Source organism: Juglans regia, chromosome 1 (genome assembly GCF_001411555.2).
Source record: "Juglans regia cultivar Chandler chromosome 1, Walnut 2.0, whole genome shotgun sequence".
In the NCBI taxonomy this organism is placed as follows: Eukaryota; Viridiplantae; Streptophyta; class Magnoliopsida; order Fagales; family Juglandaceae; genus Juglans; species Juglans regia.
In genome coordinates, this window is record NC_049901.1 from 17,559,976 (window position 1) to 17,576,131 (window position 16,156).

Sequence of the window (16,156 nt, forward strand, 5' to 3'; positions counted from 1 at the left end):
CCCTTTCGCTAACTCTTCTCGAGACACGCGCCAGATCACCAGACTCGCCACCACCAGATCTTTCAGATATGACATTTGTAGATGAAAAGAGACAAGTGTATTGTCTTCACAGGCTGTCACAAATTTTGAAGTCTACTAGAATTGGTCCAAACTGTAATCTGTCATTTTTCGCATCTATCTTACTACTTTCTTTATTGGTTTCCTTATTGTTAATTAAAATAAAAAATGAGTTCGTCTCTTGAACGTTTGTCTATAGAGGTTGTCATCTCTTTCTATGAAGGATGATGTTGAGTATCTGTTTAGGCAAAGAGTATTGTCTCTTGGACCTTTTACTGTAGAGAGTATCTGCAATAGTGAAGACCAGACTAGTCACAAAAGGAAATAATATACTAGTAGAGCTCCAAATGCATTATTTTAGTTTATGAAGTCATATTTGATATGGAGACATCCCATAATGTATCCAGTCATGGATGTAAGTTTTTTTGATGAATGAATGATGACAGTTTCCCTTTTAAAAAAAAAGATAACAATTAATGATATTGTAATAAAAATTGTGAGGAGATGATTGTGATTGTAAGATAATTGTTTCCACAATTTGTTTCTTTAAAAGAAAAGTGCCTCTATTTGTCAAGCAAAGAGGAGTGGCACATAGGGGCAATAGATTAGAGGAATGGTAGCTCAGCGCTAAGCTTTGTGAGCATGAATTTTATTTGAAGTAGGAAAAACTTCGCTTAGACAGAGATGCAATTTTTGGGACATCGTATTGGGGGTTGCCAGAAAGAAAAGTCACCAGTTCAACCATTTTGGCACGTCTTCAAAGTGAAAATCTTTATCATCTGTGTCTTCAAGATTGTTGTTGGTCTTCATGGGTCTCTTGTGATCTCTCGTCTTCGTGGTCTTTAGAAGCCTCAAATTTCAACTTTGCACTAAACCCTGTAGCAGAATTGGGAAAAAATTGATAGAGAGAGAGAGGGAAGGAAATGAAGAAGGTAGAAAAAATAAAATTTTTTATCCACCCGGTTACGTAGTGATTCCCCCAGCCGGTTGCAAATAGAGTTTTTCCTGGACAAATATATACCAATTTACGTTTGATAGATGATCTTTATAAATCCATATAAAAGACCTTACCAGTATAATTTAGTAAGTACTTGCTAAGAGAGTTGTTTTTTTTTTATTAAGTCAAACTCATCGAATATTGTAATGCTCCATTTAGTATCAGAGTGGGTGAGAGAAGTATTTAGAAGTAAATTAACATGATAGAAGAACATAAATGTCAACTCCTATGTACATGCATTGGTTTCTTACCGTGTGGAATTGAATTTTATAATGACATTAATGAGCTCCAATTATAATTTTGATTAGTCATTTTGAAATGTAAATCTAGATTCAAGTGATTCTTTCTGTGTATCAATACAAATGATATTAGAGTTGAGTTAAAAGTCTAATATAATATGACATTGGACACTTGTGCAATGTGAACCCTATTAAAAACATCTATCTAGATATGAGTTGAGTCTTCATAGGTCGTTGTGTATGTTATACATTAATGATGCAATCTTCACAATTAGCAAGTGGAACCAAAGATGATTCACTTTCTCTTACTAGATTCCTCGGGTTCTTAGGTCTCCTGTTGACATGGATGATGTGGAACTTTGAACTTTTATATCCAGTTGACGAAGATTGTTAAGAGGTGGCTTGATTCTTGTTGAAAGTGTTTTTCCAGATTGTTCGCTCAAACGGTGGTCCTGCCGCTCAAACGAAGCTTCAGATAGATTGTTAGATCGATAGTTGCTCGACAGTCAGCTAGAGCGGGACCCATACAGATTGTTCGCTCGACAGTCAGCTCGAGCGAGATCTAGGCAGAGAGTTCGCTCGACACTCGCTCAACACTCAGTTTGAGCGAGTGCCAGACCTAAAGTTTGCTCGAGTTTCGCTCGACACTCTGCTCGAGCAATGTTCGTAATTAGGTCTTCTGCGCTGTTTCAGTATAAATACAAACTTAATTTCAATGTATTGTACTTTTGAGCAGTTAGAATACAGAGAGAGAGAGAGAGAGAGAGAGTAAAGTCCTTTTGTGAGATTTTTGAGAGTTCATTGGGACTCTGGGATTGGAAATTTTGTAAGATCTCTTGTAATCCACATTTGTTTTGATAGTGAATTCATTAAGACCGACCCTGCCTGTGGACATAGGTTTACTTTGAGTTGAACTACTTAAATCTTGGTGTTTTGTGTGTGATTGTTGTTATTTTACTTTGTTTGCTTCCGCTTTTATACTTCAAATTAGCCATTGATAACCAGTTAATCCCAACAAAGATAGACGACTACTAGGCTGGTTACACAATTTTATCATGTTGCAGCTGTCGCCGCCATTTCCTACATGGCCACTGATAGTATTTTGAAAGGTATAGTTATAAAACCTTAAGCCTTGCCTATAGACAAAGCTCCCTATACCCAAAAAGAAGGTTTCATACAATGTTGTATCACCATTTTTTTAAGCAATGCCATATCGCCTTACAGATGGTACTTTCACCACCTCCAATATTTATCAACTAGGCCAGTAAGACCACCAACACCATTTACCACCACTGCTCCACCATAATCATTGGGAATCCAACATCACCATGGCATCAACATCACTACTCTTGCTGCTCCCTGTCAGATGCCAAAACCAAGTTGTCCACTAGCTTAGCACCAGCAACATCCAAATGACCCCATGAAGTAAAAGGTTAATGTTTCAGTGGAAAAACTATCTATGACATCTCACTTAAAAGTTAGATACTAAATGAATTCACAAACACTTTCTCAAAGTTCCTATCATCAGAAGTGAAAGAGGGTGAACGTTACAACATTGAAGATAGGACAGCCTGTGAAGTGTGATGAACATCATATTTGACCATTGCTCCTTGAAGACTTGACTTACTAGCATACATCAAGATTTCAAATTGAACAGGACAAAAGATTAAGTGAATTTAATAAGAATTTCATAATCCTTTAAGAAAATGACAAAACAATAAATTAAAAAAATCCTCTTTTGATTATGGTTGATAACTCCTGAAGTACCCATTAGCTTGCAAGCATGGTTCCGAAACAATAATCTTGGTAGAATCCACGGTGTCCCATACAGATAAAAAAAAAGAATCCATGGTGTCCCAAAATCATTGATATCGTCTTTAAAAACATGGCTTAACTGGCTTAAACAAGGTATGATGTGGGATTTGAGACCAACCTTTCAACCTATGTAATCACTGGTAGCGAAGTAGCCTTCTTGTCTACTATGAGATCTCAAAGACCATTCACAAGAAGACTGCAAAGAATACAGGGACTACAAAGTGGTATCCATGGGATAGCAACCAAGTATGCGAAGGAATGTTGCAAATTCCTGCAAAGTAATAAATTTGTCATGCAAAACTCAGAAGGTTGGTACAAGAACATCAGTATGTTAGCTTTGTATAGTAGTAATGTATATCATCAGTGTGAAGTATCATTATGAAATAATTATCAACACCAACATAAAAGAATGATGTCATATGCCAATAACACTTGGCAACACAGAAGTATAGGGCTTAAGCATGAGTTGGGGATATTATGGGAGATAGTGTAGGATTTTAGCATTGGCCCAGAGAAACTTGACTGCTTCAGCCATAAAGAAAAAGAACAATGGAGGGATAGGTTCTCTAATCATGGAGAGCAAAAACATAATGAATTCGTAAATGATGAGAACATACTCTTTGGACACGGCTGTAAAACCATGTTTCCTTTCTGTTAGCTCCCAAGAACAGATAAATTTGAGATTCTCTATTGGCATTATTCTTGACCTCAAAAAACAAGATAAAGAACTAAGGATGGCATTTTTTTTTATTCTAGCTGAAGTCAGAAGTAGGATAGAATAGGCAGGTTCAAGAAGCACTGCTTTGCGTTACAAAAGTGACAAACAGACAGTAAACTGGAGCTCAAGCCTATGTTGGCTGGCAGTTTAAATGTTTATTGGCATATATTAGGCATCAAACACACTAATACATATATTCATATGTATATATTTATATATCATGTAGGTATGGTGAAGCGGGGGAGACAGAGGAGTGTTTGGGGCTCTTCAACCATAAAAGCCATGGTTGCAGATTTGAGATGCATTCTGCTTCAAAATTTCATTATCTAACAAAACTAAAATTTTGAGTACCATAAAAAAAAAAATATACTGTTAGAATGCATAATTCGCAGTGGAGAGTGACAAAAGACAAACCTGCAAATGTCCTAAAGCATTTTGTGCACGGGGCTCTGCCATAGAAGCCTCAAAATCAATATAGAAAAGGTAGTCAAAATATCTGCAACCACAAATGAGTTTTTCTCATTCTCAACTCGTATGAAAAAGATTTCCCAATTTGTACAATTAACATAAGCAATGGTATGATTTTCAACAGGGTCAATGATACACTCAAACTGAATATTGACATTTTGAATGAACTGTACCAGAGACAAGGATTAAGAACAATAATTTGATAGGTAGGATGCAACTTCTGACATAAATGGTAGAAAGGCAGTGCAAAGTGATGTTGATTGTTAAGGAGAAGTGACCACAAGCTAATTTAAAAAAGAAAAGAAAGAAAGAAAGAAAGAAACAACATCATTTAGATGAAGGATTGACACTGGAGCAACCCATTAGTTTTTCACTTGTTAGAGGTTATTTATTTTTGGAACAAGGGACCATAATAGGAAAAATGAATCCGGGATGTATGGTACTATAGATATAATATGAGAAAATATGCCAAGGTATTTTAAAAAAAAAATCTCCAAAATGAAAACAAAGAAGTGACATTAAATTAAAATACCAAGTGCAGTAGCATATTAATATGATCGGTTGCCTTTAGACACACTGGAAGTTGTGTATTGCTGCATTTACCTCCTAGTTGTTCAAACTTAAATGCCTGAGCTTGTCTGAAGTGCAATAATTATGCATTACAATGGAACATACTTTTGACAAAAATCACTCCAATAATTATGCATTAAATACATTGTCTAATAGAGCACTTTGATATAGATCTGGTCATAACAAGTCATGAAAATAAAGACTCACTTGGCACTCCCCGTGTTAGAGTCATCAACTACTCTTAATGGCCGCTTTCTCTGTGGTCGACTTTCAATCTAAAATTGCATGGAGATCAAAGTTCATAGCCAAAGCTTTTATACAAAATTCATGGACACTAACTAAAACAAACACATTTTCCAAGATACCTTTGTCAAGTTTATGTCCCTCAGAGCAAATACTGCCAAGGCTTTAAATAAAACTCCAGGGCCTTCATCCAAAGTAAATACAATGCTTGTCTGAAATGAGGGACTTGAAAATTCAACACTAAAAAACTCTTTGGAAAATGTATAACGTCCAAATGGGTATATAAATCTCTTACTTTAAACTGCGTATTAGTTCTTGGAATTATTGGATCCCTTGCAAGTACCAGAAAACGAGTAATGTTATCAGAGTCATCCTGTATAAGCCATGGAATTGAATCAAAACAAGTAGCATTACTAAATATCCTAATAAATATCCTTCAGTGGAATTAATTCTTTAATGGCACGATTTAAAAAAAAAAATCTGTCACCTCAAATAAGAACAAATGCCTTAAGAGTAAATGGTCCAAAGAAACTACACAAATTTAAGGTAGCTTAGGCATTCAGGAAAACATTGCAGGGCCCTCAAATCATATATGTATACTGCAGCGATGTGAGTCGTCCACAAAAAGCTTTTGCACCTCTGAGGATACATCAATTGAAGGAAAGGTCATGATCATCATGATACTGGAATCTTTTAAAAAGAGGTAGTTTATCAACTAAACTCATGGTAAGCAATTAGTACTCTGAAGAGATGAGCTAGTGCTTGTTTGCATCAAAGGAAAACTAAAATATACAACATAGCAGTTAATGTTCTTAAAATTTACATCCTTTGGTTTCAAATAAGCAAATTGTTATCAAAACTTACATAAATTACGTGTTAACAGCAGTTGTGGAGTTTTAAACAAAAATGGAAAAAAAAGCGAAGTGCATTTTTGGTCTTCTAAAGTTGAGGATTTATCAATAGGTCATATTGCTCCAATACGCAGCCAAATTCCCTTTTTTCTAATTGTAGCAGTGCTGCTATCCAACTTTTATTGTTTTGATTTTGTCCTTCCCTTTAATTCAGTAAATATATGTAATGAAATCTGTCATATGTGATGGAAACAGTAGATGTGTATTAGTTTACATGGCAATGGCATATGCCACATCAACGGAAAATAGTTCTAAATTCTATTTTTTAAAAAATATTAGAAAAAACCACTCACTGCCTCTTTTGGGCAAGTAAATTCTTCTAGTTGTCCATCGAAAATTTTCACAATCCTGATGCATACAGGTGACAACACTCAGAGGTAATTTTTTGTGCATTCTCTAGAGGGATCATTAGGGCATAAGTTCTTTTTTTATTTATTTTTATTTTTTATAAGTAAACAGTTAAATTATATTAATACGAATAGGCATAGTCCAAGTACACAGGGAGTATACAAGAGATAACACCTATTTAAGAGGAAGAAATAGAAACAAGAAAATCGTGAAAATCAAGGCCATTGAAATCTACAGCTTTGGCCCAAAGAAAAAGAGTTCTCACAAATAATAATCTAATCTCCTCCAATGAACGCCCCCTGTCTTCAAAGGTCCTGTCATTGCGTTCCTACCAAATGCACCATAGAGACATACAGGAAGCATCTTCCACACAGCTGAAGTTTGTGGGATGCTGCTGAGGTTCGCCCAACATGCCAAAAGCTCGACCACTGTAGCAGGCATAACCTAGGCTAGTTCTACCCTTCTGAAATCAGGGCATAAGTTTGAAAGTAACCATAAACTAGAATATAAAAATCTTGTTTCCAAACTATTCCAAATCAAGGGACTATTTGTCACACCCCAAGTGAATGAAAAAAAAAATTCTATCTAGAAACATCCAACACTCAAAAAAAATTTTCCTTGAAGGAAATGAGAAGACTTATAAAAAAAAAAGAGCAAGACTTGAAGAATTTTATTACAGGGCTATAGATGGGTTTCTATAAAGCTACTGGGTATGAGGCATGGCACTGCATTCTTCTACTAACAAGTTGGCCAAGTCCCAAATGAGTATGATCTAGGTAAAGATGGTTAGATCAAAATTGTATCATTGAAGCCCTAATTTCTCTCCACCCCTGCTCATCTCTTTTTGTTTCATGCCCTAACCCTCACCCCCTATGTGATACCCGAGATGATAAGAGGATAAGGTAGGTGGTGTATGGGATCCCACATTGCTTGGGAAGTTGAAGTTTTTGCTCTTTATAATATTCCAATAGGACTCCAATTGTATCATTGACTAGTTCTTTTGAAGTATAGGCCATGTGACTTGGGCCCTCTATTGGGGCGTTACAAATGGTATCAAAGCCTATTCCAACCAGAAATGTGGGACTTGAACCGTGCCACCTATGACAGATGGACCCAATGAGGACATTGGAAATTTAAGGGGGGAAGATTGTAATATCCCATATGATAAGAGGATAAGGTAGGTGGTGTATGGGATCCCATATTACTGGAGAATGAGAAGTTCTTGCTCTTTATAATGTTCTAATGGGGCTCCAATTGTATCATTAACTAGTCATTTTGGAGTATAGGTCATGTGGCTTGGGCCTTCCATTGGGGCGTTACACCCTAGAACTCAAACCAAAACACCACGACTCCAAATTCCTATCTCATTAAAATATCTCTTCATCAAATCCAAACCCATCCTCAAACTACCCAAAAACCCATAACCATAATAAAGCAAGCCTTTGATTAAAATCACACAGTAATAGCACCACCCACACTCAATTAGTTGCAATGGGACCATCAACCTCCCAAATCACCTAGACCAACAAACCCGGAAGTATGTTTTTATGTCCCAACCCCCGATCCACTAACCTCTCCTAGAATGGTGGATAGGTCTTCTTTTGCATCATAAAGAAGCATACAAAATTGTTTGGTAGCGATCAAGAAGCAGCAGATAATTTTTTGATAATACATAGATTGAGCCATTGCTTTAGGTAACTTTGAACTGGAGGGTTTTGATTGTCGATGCAGTGGAGAGATGGCAATGTCTCTTGGGGTTAGTGTTTGGAGGACAAAAACTAAATTTATAATAAAATTAAGAGTTCTTTTAGTATAAATGTTCTTTATAAATGGAAAAAAATATATGCCACATGGAGCCTGCAGATAGGCCAAGCAAGCAATAGCAGTCTGTTCTCCTTGCCTCCATATGTGTGCCTATAAATTTTTCTCACAAGTTCATTTACTAAATATGATACATAAGAGAGTCATATTAGAAATTTTAATATTTGGCTAACTCTGTTCGTTCAGTTTAAAATTAAATGGAGTTGGTCAAACTGAGAAAATTGGAAAATATTGACATTGGAGGATAACATTGCTGCAGTTAGAAGAATGAGGATGAAATTGGAACATCAACTAGAAATTGAGGACCAAAAGAATAATTTATCGAAAAGTTTTTGTTCCATGTGCCCTATAAGCTACAAATATCACCAATCAAACATCACCAAAATGGACTAGAAGATGAAAAAGAATATAATCTACATGATTTCCAAGTGTCCAATCTTTTGGTAACGGAGGATCCACAGGATTGCCACATATGGTCAAACTGTTTCCCCTGCAGTAGAATTTTTAGCACCACAAATACCACAAGCAGCAACATCACCCCTACACAACTTTAAAATCTGTACATAGCTGGCTATACTATCACACTAAACTATAGCACTATAACCTAATTTATTTCACTACAAACAATATCTTGGTCGTGTTGATGCTCAGTTGAGCAATAACTCTTAACATGCATGAGTATTTTGTTCTGTAAGCTACCAACCAATAATGAAAAAGAGTAAGACCTCCGATCTTGCTTCTTATCCAATTTCATGATGATCAAGTGGTGGTTAAAAGAGACATAAATTACCTGGATTCCATCTGCTAGTATGTTAAGCCCATAGATTTCTGCAGCTCGAGCACTTGCGACAACACCAGCATCCCTTAGGCCATTTGAGACTACATACTAAAGCAAAATTAAGTTAAAATAAGATCGTTGTGGCATGATATAGAAGAAATCTTTACAGGTAAGACATCTATCACTCACCTGAGCAGCCCCAGCTGTATCATCAACATTTTCCCTGGAAACACCTAACTTACTCAGGAGAATATCACTCAACGAAAGTGCCTGCAAACCAGAAATTTCCAGATTTTAGATGAGGAAAAGACGTTTGGACAATATAGATTAGATAACAAGTAAGTGAAGTCAACTTCAAAAGCTTTAATGCAGAAAACGTCCTCCCTCTCCTGCTTCCAGAACAAAGAGAGAGAGAGATTGAGAGAGAGAGAGAGAGCGAGGAAATGAAAGATTGACCTGTGGATGGCTTATAACACGTTTCAAGTGCTCTGATCTGACGCCTGGCAGGGCCAGAAGGCAAAAATTAACAGCCAACTGCACCTCACCTACAATATGAAGCCTATGACGAAGTAGTAAATCATAATTGCGGTGGATACTTCCACTTGAAGAATTCTCAATGGGAAGGACTGCTTTATCAGTCAGCCATAGTTCAACAGCCTACAGATAAAACACAAAAACAAATGAATCAATGATTCGTATTAACTATGCTAGCAGTTGTTTACATCATCTTCATCTCTATCATATATTTCCATTAAAATTTTTTCTCCTTGGATTTGAGTAGATGTTGACTCCACATGTTATGGTATTACAGTAGTGTTTTCAAAAGTTGTATAAGAATGGAGGACTGCATTTCTTTTTGATGTCCTAATTCCAGCCTACAGATTTTTAGATTAATTCATACTAAACCTTAAATGCATCTTCAAACTCGTTACAAGGAACGGTTTCACATTTAGGGTAGGCTTTGAATGCAGCATCCTCAGTGTATGACCCTGGATACCCCTGCACGATATGTTCAACCAAATAAGGAAAGTGGACTAAATCTTTAGCAACAAGTAATATTGATCTAATTGTTGGCGTTAGAAACTAGCAACCGCTAAGTATATACCCTACCTTGAATGATATCCGTACCTTCGAACCATCATCAGCAGTACTAGAAAGATCAGATACAGATAATGGTTCTGTGTTTGTCAAATATTGAATATGAAGAAGTAGAACAAAAGTCAGATGCATCCAACTAAACTTGTCAAAGATGAGAAACTTTACAAAAAGTACAGTATGCTAGTTCCCTGCCTACAACGAACATGAATTAAGCATAGAGCAGTAATATCTGGTCCTTATCAGACCAAATATCTTTATCTGATGGAAACCTCTTTTGACTCCTACTATTTTCCCTTCCCGTAAAAGATTTCCCACCCTTTGAAGCACAAACCTACTTTTACAGCTGGGCTTTAGTCCCCTCACCTGGTTTTCAAACTTCTCCTGTGCAAGTGCAAGTCACCAAATCCTCTTTGGTAGAAAACATTTCATCATCACCTGGCCTTTGAAGACTGTAACTTTCTTTTTCCGTATTGACTTATAAAGTTTAAATCTTTGAGGTCAATCAGATCAATCATTAGTTCCGTAAATTCTAGTCTATAAATAAAAAATGAACCCAATCCTTAACACTTTTTCGATAATTCACCGACTTAAATTTACTTGCGGTCATATGTTCTCCACAATCACGCGGCATGAATTCCTCATGAATGCTCAATTGGAGAAAGTCCAGAAACTACAATTCTTTCGAGGATGGTCCGCTATTTGTCCCACCTCACTTAATGAGAATATGTGTATTCAAACTTTAATTAAACAGCCCACTGAAAACCACCCCAAATCTGTTCGCAATACTAGAATATATCAATTCAAAACTTAACAAAATCCATAAATCAGATAAATGGCTATAAGATAACCCACTTGGAAAGGAGCTCTTCGTCTCATCAATTACTCGTTCCAAGTGCGTGCCCCGCTTGGACGTGTTGCCGTCTTCCACATTCCGTATAGCCCGACAAGCTGAGAAACCCGAAAAGCCACCAAAACTCATCGATTTGCACACTTTCTCCGGTCCATTTATCCAATTCAATGGAAACCCAGATGGCTTAGACCCCGAATCATTCCAACCAAAATGAGGATTTGTGCCCTCCAACACAATCACAGACTTCAAAGCCATTAAAGCTTCAAAACCAATATGTTTCCCCGCAATGTTTGCTATGCTCCGGAACAATCAGAAACGGTTTTGAAAACCAGGAATGTGTTGCGCGTGCTGCGAAAAGCAATAGAATTAAAACAATGAGGACTTTCGTCGAACAGGTGAACGTGAAAATTAGGTGAAGAAAGCTTTTTACTTCCAACGACACGCTTCAGTTATGAGACCAGTTCAAGCGGATAACTGTCTGCATCAGATACACTCGTACAGACGTTGAGACTTTTGGAGGTTCAACTGCTCAAAAGGACAAAATCAAATAAAAATATAAAATAAACCGAATTTGCACGTTAGCAGATCCGACGGCCGAATTTTGTACCTCGGACGTGCGAGTTCTGTTCGTTTTGATTATTATCTTTATATTACTTTTTTAACTTGATATTAATAATAATAAAAACTCGTTTTACTTGTATATTAATTAGGTTGATGAAAGAATAATAATCAACAATGTTGTGTATAATGTTGGGTAGAAAATTTTTATTTATTATTCTTATTCTACATATTTATTTTTATTTTATATTTATTTTTCTCTTAATAAATATATAATATAAAGATGATGTGGAAAGAAATTATAAAAATGTTAGGCTCCCAAATGTTCATGTTGCATTAAATAAAATATTATTTTTATTTTAAAATTTTAAAAAAATAAATTATTTATTATATTTTACATACAAATTTAATAAAATTATAATGATGAGATGAGATAGTATCTATAGAATCAAACCAAACCTGAGATATACCAATTGTAACAATAATATGTAAACGTTTAAATGAAATACATCTCTCACTCTCACGATCAAGTGCGAGAAAATTCACAAAACAAGTTGTTCTCGGTTCTCTTTTGGCTTCCGGAGAGGAGGGGGTATTGAGGATTTCTTCGTCACTTTCTTTAGCCATCTCCATGGAAGGATTGCACAGAGCTTAGAAAGAACTAAAGAGCTTGTACTATACTCCATTTATGATGGATTTTGCAACTATGACCCGTGAAATTATCCAAGTACCTTTAGTATTAAAATAGTCATGGATGAACTCATCAAGTACCAAACATCACTACATAAATTAATTGTAGGTGGTCGACCATCCGACTAGACTGTTGGGCCAGCTGCCTAGTCGATCGGAAAAATGTATACACAAGTAAGATGATAAATTATTCTAATATAAATGATAGTATCAATGATAGCATAGCCAATATTAATAGAACTAAATAATTTTTTAAACTTTGGTAAGATTCTGCATTATCTCCTATTTTGAGAAAAAGATTACCATGTATTTTGAAATGGGGCATCAAGGATATATATAAGATCTAGAAATTGTCTGGCGTTATTAGATTAATGAAAAATGAGTACTTGACCAAGACTAACTTCGAATTCGTGAATTTTGAATTGTACATTAATCAAATTATTATTTTTTCCTTAAAAAAAAGTGTATAAAACTCGAGAAGCTGTATGAACGTCTGGTCGTAGCATTGATATAATGTCACTATCTATGCGTACGTATGATCATAGGGTCCTATTTCTTAATACTTCAATTCAACAAACGGTTGGCCGAAAAAAAAAAAAAAAAAACTTCAACAAACGGACGTATATATTATATTTAGTTCATGGGTCTCCAAAATAATTTTTCTCAGAAAGCGATCCTTGTGTTTAAATTAAAAGAACCTTTGAATTTAACCAAAAATTAAATTTCGTTAAATTAAAAACAAGAACAGGAAAATTTCTTTTAAGAAATAAAAATTGCAATTTAAAAAAAGGGCCGGACAACATTGCGTGCCACCTTTTTAATTTATACTATTTTTTTCTTGTTTTTACTTTTTAATTAATAATGTTTTTAGTTTTTTTAAAAAATATTTTTTGGCTTTATTTTAGGTGTCTTTTAGTTTAATATTTGTTAGATTTGAATGGTTTTATATATTTCATTTTTTGTTTTTTTAAAAATAAACTTATGATGAGGCGTGTTAAGTAGATCGATGTTTATTTTTGAAAACCTTGACCATGCAATTCTTACGAGTGCTATATATATATATATATATATATATATATATATATATATATATCACGCCATATTTGGTTTTAACGTGATAATTAGTATTAAGTCGGTATTTTCTGTCATAAAATAATTAATAGATCACATTAGATAAAAGAGCCATTTTGGAATTTGGTACATACCACATGGATTTTTTTACTCATAAATATCCTAGCTAGCTAGACACCACACAATAATATTTATTAAATTGAATAGCATATAATTTCGTGCTAAGAAAAATTTACATGATCACAACTAGCAAAACCATTCTAATACACTATTAATTAAACTTATAATAATATAGCCTATTGGTTTTTTCTAAACCATGTTCTACAATATTATTTACATTTTGTTGAGTGAAACCATAAAAGAATTAATGAATTTATAGTCCATTATTTTTTTAAACTATGTTCTGCGTACATTTATATTAATGTAACGATATTTAATTCTACGAGGACCTATATGTTGAGCAAGAGCATTAAAGAGGATCTCTTATCATTCTTATCGAACTCTATAATAACTCTTAAGAGCTCTGGATCTGAAAAGAATTAGAGAAATAAGAGATACAAAGCGTATCAATACGTACGTGGAATATTATGGAAACATACCATGCATGCAGCACAATTACGACAAGATTCTAACATGAGTCACCGATGGTGGAAGAAATTAACATGATTGGACGGCACTCGATCGGATGTATAGGCGATATGAGAGCTGAAGAGTTATATATGTTAAGTACGTGTTTCGCACCATTGTCAACGGACTCAGCCAACCTGCAACACAAGAAATGTGAGGGCTCGGTGGGTGGGTGACAACTCTGATGCATAAGTTAGCATATCTCTTGAGTCTGAGTTTTACTTGTATTTAGGATTTATATCCCTCTTTCCAGGTTGGGCCTTTGTCTCCTCTGTGCTTGGGGTGTTCGCCGACTATTCTAGGTGTCATGCCGTCACATTTAATTTGACTGCTCCCTTCAGTCCCTTTGGTCATGTCTCCTGTGATTGACTATGAGGTGCGACCTTTCTTTGGGTACACTATCAGCAATAGAACCTCTTGTCATTTAATGCGGTGTAGCTCCCCAAGAATTATTAGGGCAGAGGTGTTCCAGTGTGAACGTTGTCTCATCTTCTTATGCCAATCCAGACCTTCTTCTTTCTTGCGATTTGTTGGGCTAGTAGTATTTGGTCCTTGGGCTTCCGTGAGGTGGGCTGGGCCCAACTCGATGGGGCGTGAATATGCCCTCCAATTACCCTACAAATTCTTACCGTACATGTGCGATGAGAATTTTCTTTTTTTCCCCGCAACCCTCCAGTGACCTGTAACCGTTGTCTGCAATGGTACACGTTCTCACGCTTGGGGTAACGTGTGACAACTTGGCTTCCATGTCTCATTGTGCAACGAGGATACCAAATTTGTTCCCGACGTTTCCCTTTTGTGACACTTGTCACTTTCCTACTAGGAGTCATCCAATCGACACCGTTCACCTATTTAAACCCCAAGTCTCTACTTCTATCACTTCTTTCCTACAGCGCTTTTCCCGTTCTTGCCTTCTCTTTGAAAGACCCTAGCTATTCTTCCTTCAACCTTTCCTTTTGTTGCTAATGGAACCCAAGAATCGTTCCTGTTTCTTGTCTCGAGGCTTTCGGTCGTCACATACCATAACCCTTAGTATTTCGAGGGATACCACTGGTTTGTGACCACTACTTCGTCGGATCTGGACATGGTGTGAAACTCCTTCAAAGTGCCCGAATCCGTTGTTTTGGAAGTTCCCGGGGCTAGCTGTGGGGCTGTCGACTCAAAGGGGTTCGCTGAAAAGGTCACCCTCTACCCCTTCATGTTCTCAAACAGCCTGTGGCTTCCTGTCCAAGGAGATAAGTTGGTTAATACAAAAATATATCATCTTTGTGGGAGCTAATATGAGGTCTATTATATTGAGAGGACTATGTATGGGTACCCCATAATACATGTAGTCTATGGTTAGCCAAATGCTAGATCCTCTTTGGCGCCTTGGAGGTGAGCAAATGGAGGGATGGGACTCGGGTTAGACGTTTAAGGATCGGCTAGACTAAGATTTGTAAGGTGTTGATATAGACATGCACTCTTTGAGAAAGAGAAATCTATCGTAGCTTGTATTTCATACTAAATGTGCTTATTCGACAAAATGAGTAAGTGAGTAAATAGTTCTATTCTTTCTCACTGTGTGAGTCTTATATTCTCAGGGTCATTTATTTACCTTTGACTATATTATAAGATGGAGGTTGTGGCGTCTGCTAGTTTGGTGTGCTGTTTATGACCATGATTGATACGGTCTAAAGAGACATTGCTGTGAAAGTGGCTCGACTAAAGTTAAATGACATGAGGGTGAATGAAAGACTATTCGAAATCGTATAGTCAATGGTGTTTGTCGACGTTGAACTATGGCGCTATACATTGGTAGCAACTAAGGTTGTGAACACATCGAAATGATTTGGATCTGAATTTTTTATTTTTTTTTAACTCAAGAGGGTTCGAAAATGTCTGATTTGATACGATCGAATGAGTTTAGGACATGACAAGACACGTTGGGGATATTGCTATCCTAGTCTTCTCTGGGAGAGATTTGGTATAGTGCTCCCACCTTTCTTTTTATATGTGTGCTTGGTGGCTATACAACCTATTTACTTGTATGAACAAGATTGAGAATGTTAGAGAGGTGCAGGCCTGTGGTTATGCCCACTGTGTGTGAGTGAGAGATGTAAGATGGAGGGGCGTTCACATGGGCAAACCCCTCCTATACCGTAATGGCATGTAACAGATGACTTAATGGTCATGCATTACATGCTTGAGAATAAAAGTGGCAAACAACCACTTTATTGCATGTCTTAAAGGCTGGCCTTTAAGGCCAATTGTATATGCTGCACATGAAGGGTTATATATAGCCCTCATCAGATGGT

The 16,156-nt window shown here is 36.2% G+C and overlaps 1 protein-coding gene across 6 annotated transcripts; it reads right to left on the reverse strand.

Annotated features, from left to right (window-relative positions):
• Window positions 1-636: 636 nt before the first annotated feature.
• LOC108985689 (arogenate dehydratase/prephenate dehydratase 1, chloroplastic-like) lies at window positions 637-11,448 on the reverse strand. 6 transcript variants are annotated; one of them, XR_001995231.2, is made up of 12 exons: window positions 10,916-11,448; window positions 10,076-10,143; window positions 9,872-9,964; window positions 9,422-9,622; window positions 9,155-9,235; window positions 8,978-9,073; window positions 5,403-5,480; window positions 5,230-5,319; window positions 5,072-5,139; window positions 4,241-4,322; window positions 3,227-3,379; window positions 637-933 (listed from the first exon to the last, which is right to left on the reverse strand). XR_001995231.2 is itself a non-coding variant. In XM_018958079.2 (12 exons), exons 2-12 carry the CDS (start codon window positions 11,166-11,168, stop codon window positions 3,323-3,325), a joined length of 1,167 nt encoding a protein of 388 aa, XP_018813624.1. In that variant the 5' UTR covers window positions 11,169-11,261; window positions 11,344-11,448; the 3' UTR covers window positions 2,943-3,322. The 6 variants fall into 6 exon arrangements, 3 of the variants coding, with proteins under 3 accessions (XP_018813624.1, XP_018813623.1, XP_018813626.1); XR_001995230.2 differs by lacking the exon at window positions 637-933 and adding an exon at window positions 987-1,062; XR_001995229.2 differs by lacking the exon at window positions 637-933 and adding an exon at window positions 2,463-2,652.
• Between the last annotated feature and the right edge of the window lie 4,708 nt (window positions 11,449-16,156).

Bases quoted from the DNA above. Each gene is read 5' to 3' on its own strand.
- LOC108985689 (XM_018958079.2), bottom strand. From the start codon at position 11,168: ATGGCTTTGAAGTCTGTGATTGTGTTGGAGGGCACAAATCCTCATTTT. The intron at 9,965-10,075 runs GTAGGGTATATA...CATATCGTGCAG, and splicing joins AGGTACGGATATCATTCAAG to GGGTATCCAGGGTCATACAC. The intron at 3,380-4,240 runs GTTTGTCTTTTG...ATTACTTTGCAG, and splicing joins ATGCTTTAGGACATTTGCAG to GAATTTGCAACATTCCTTCG.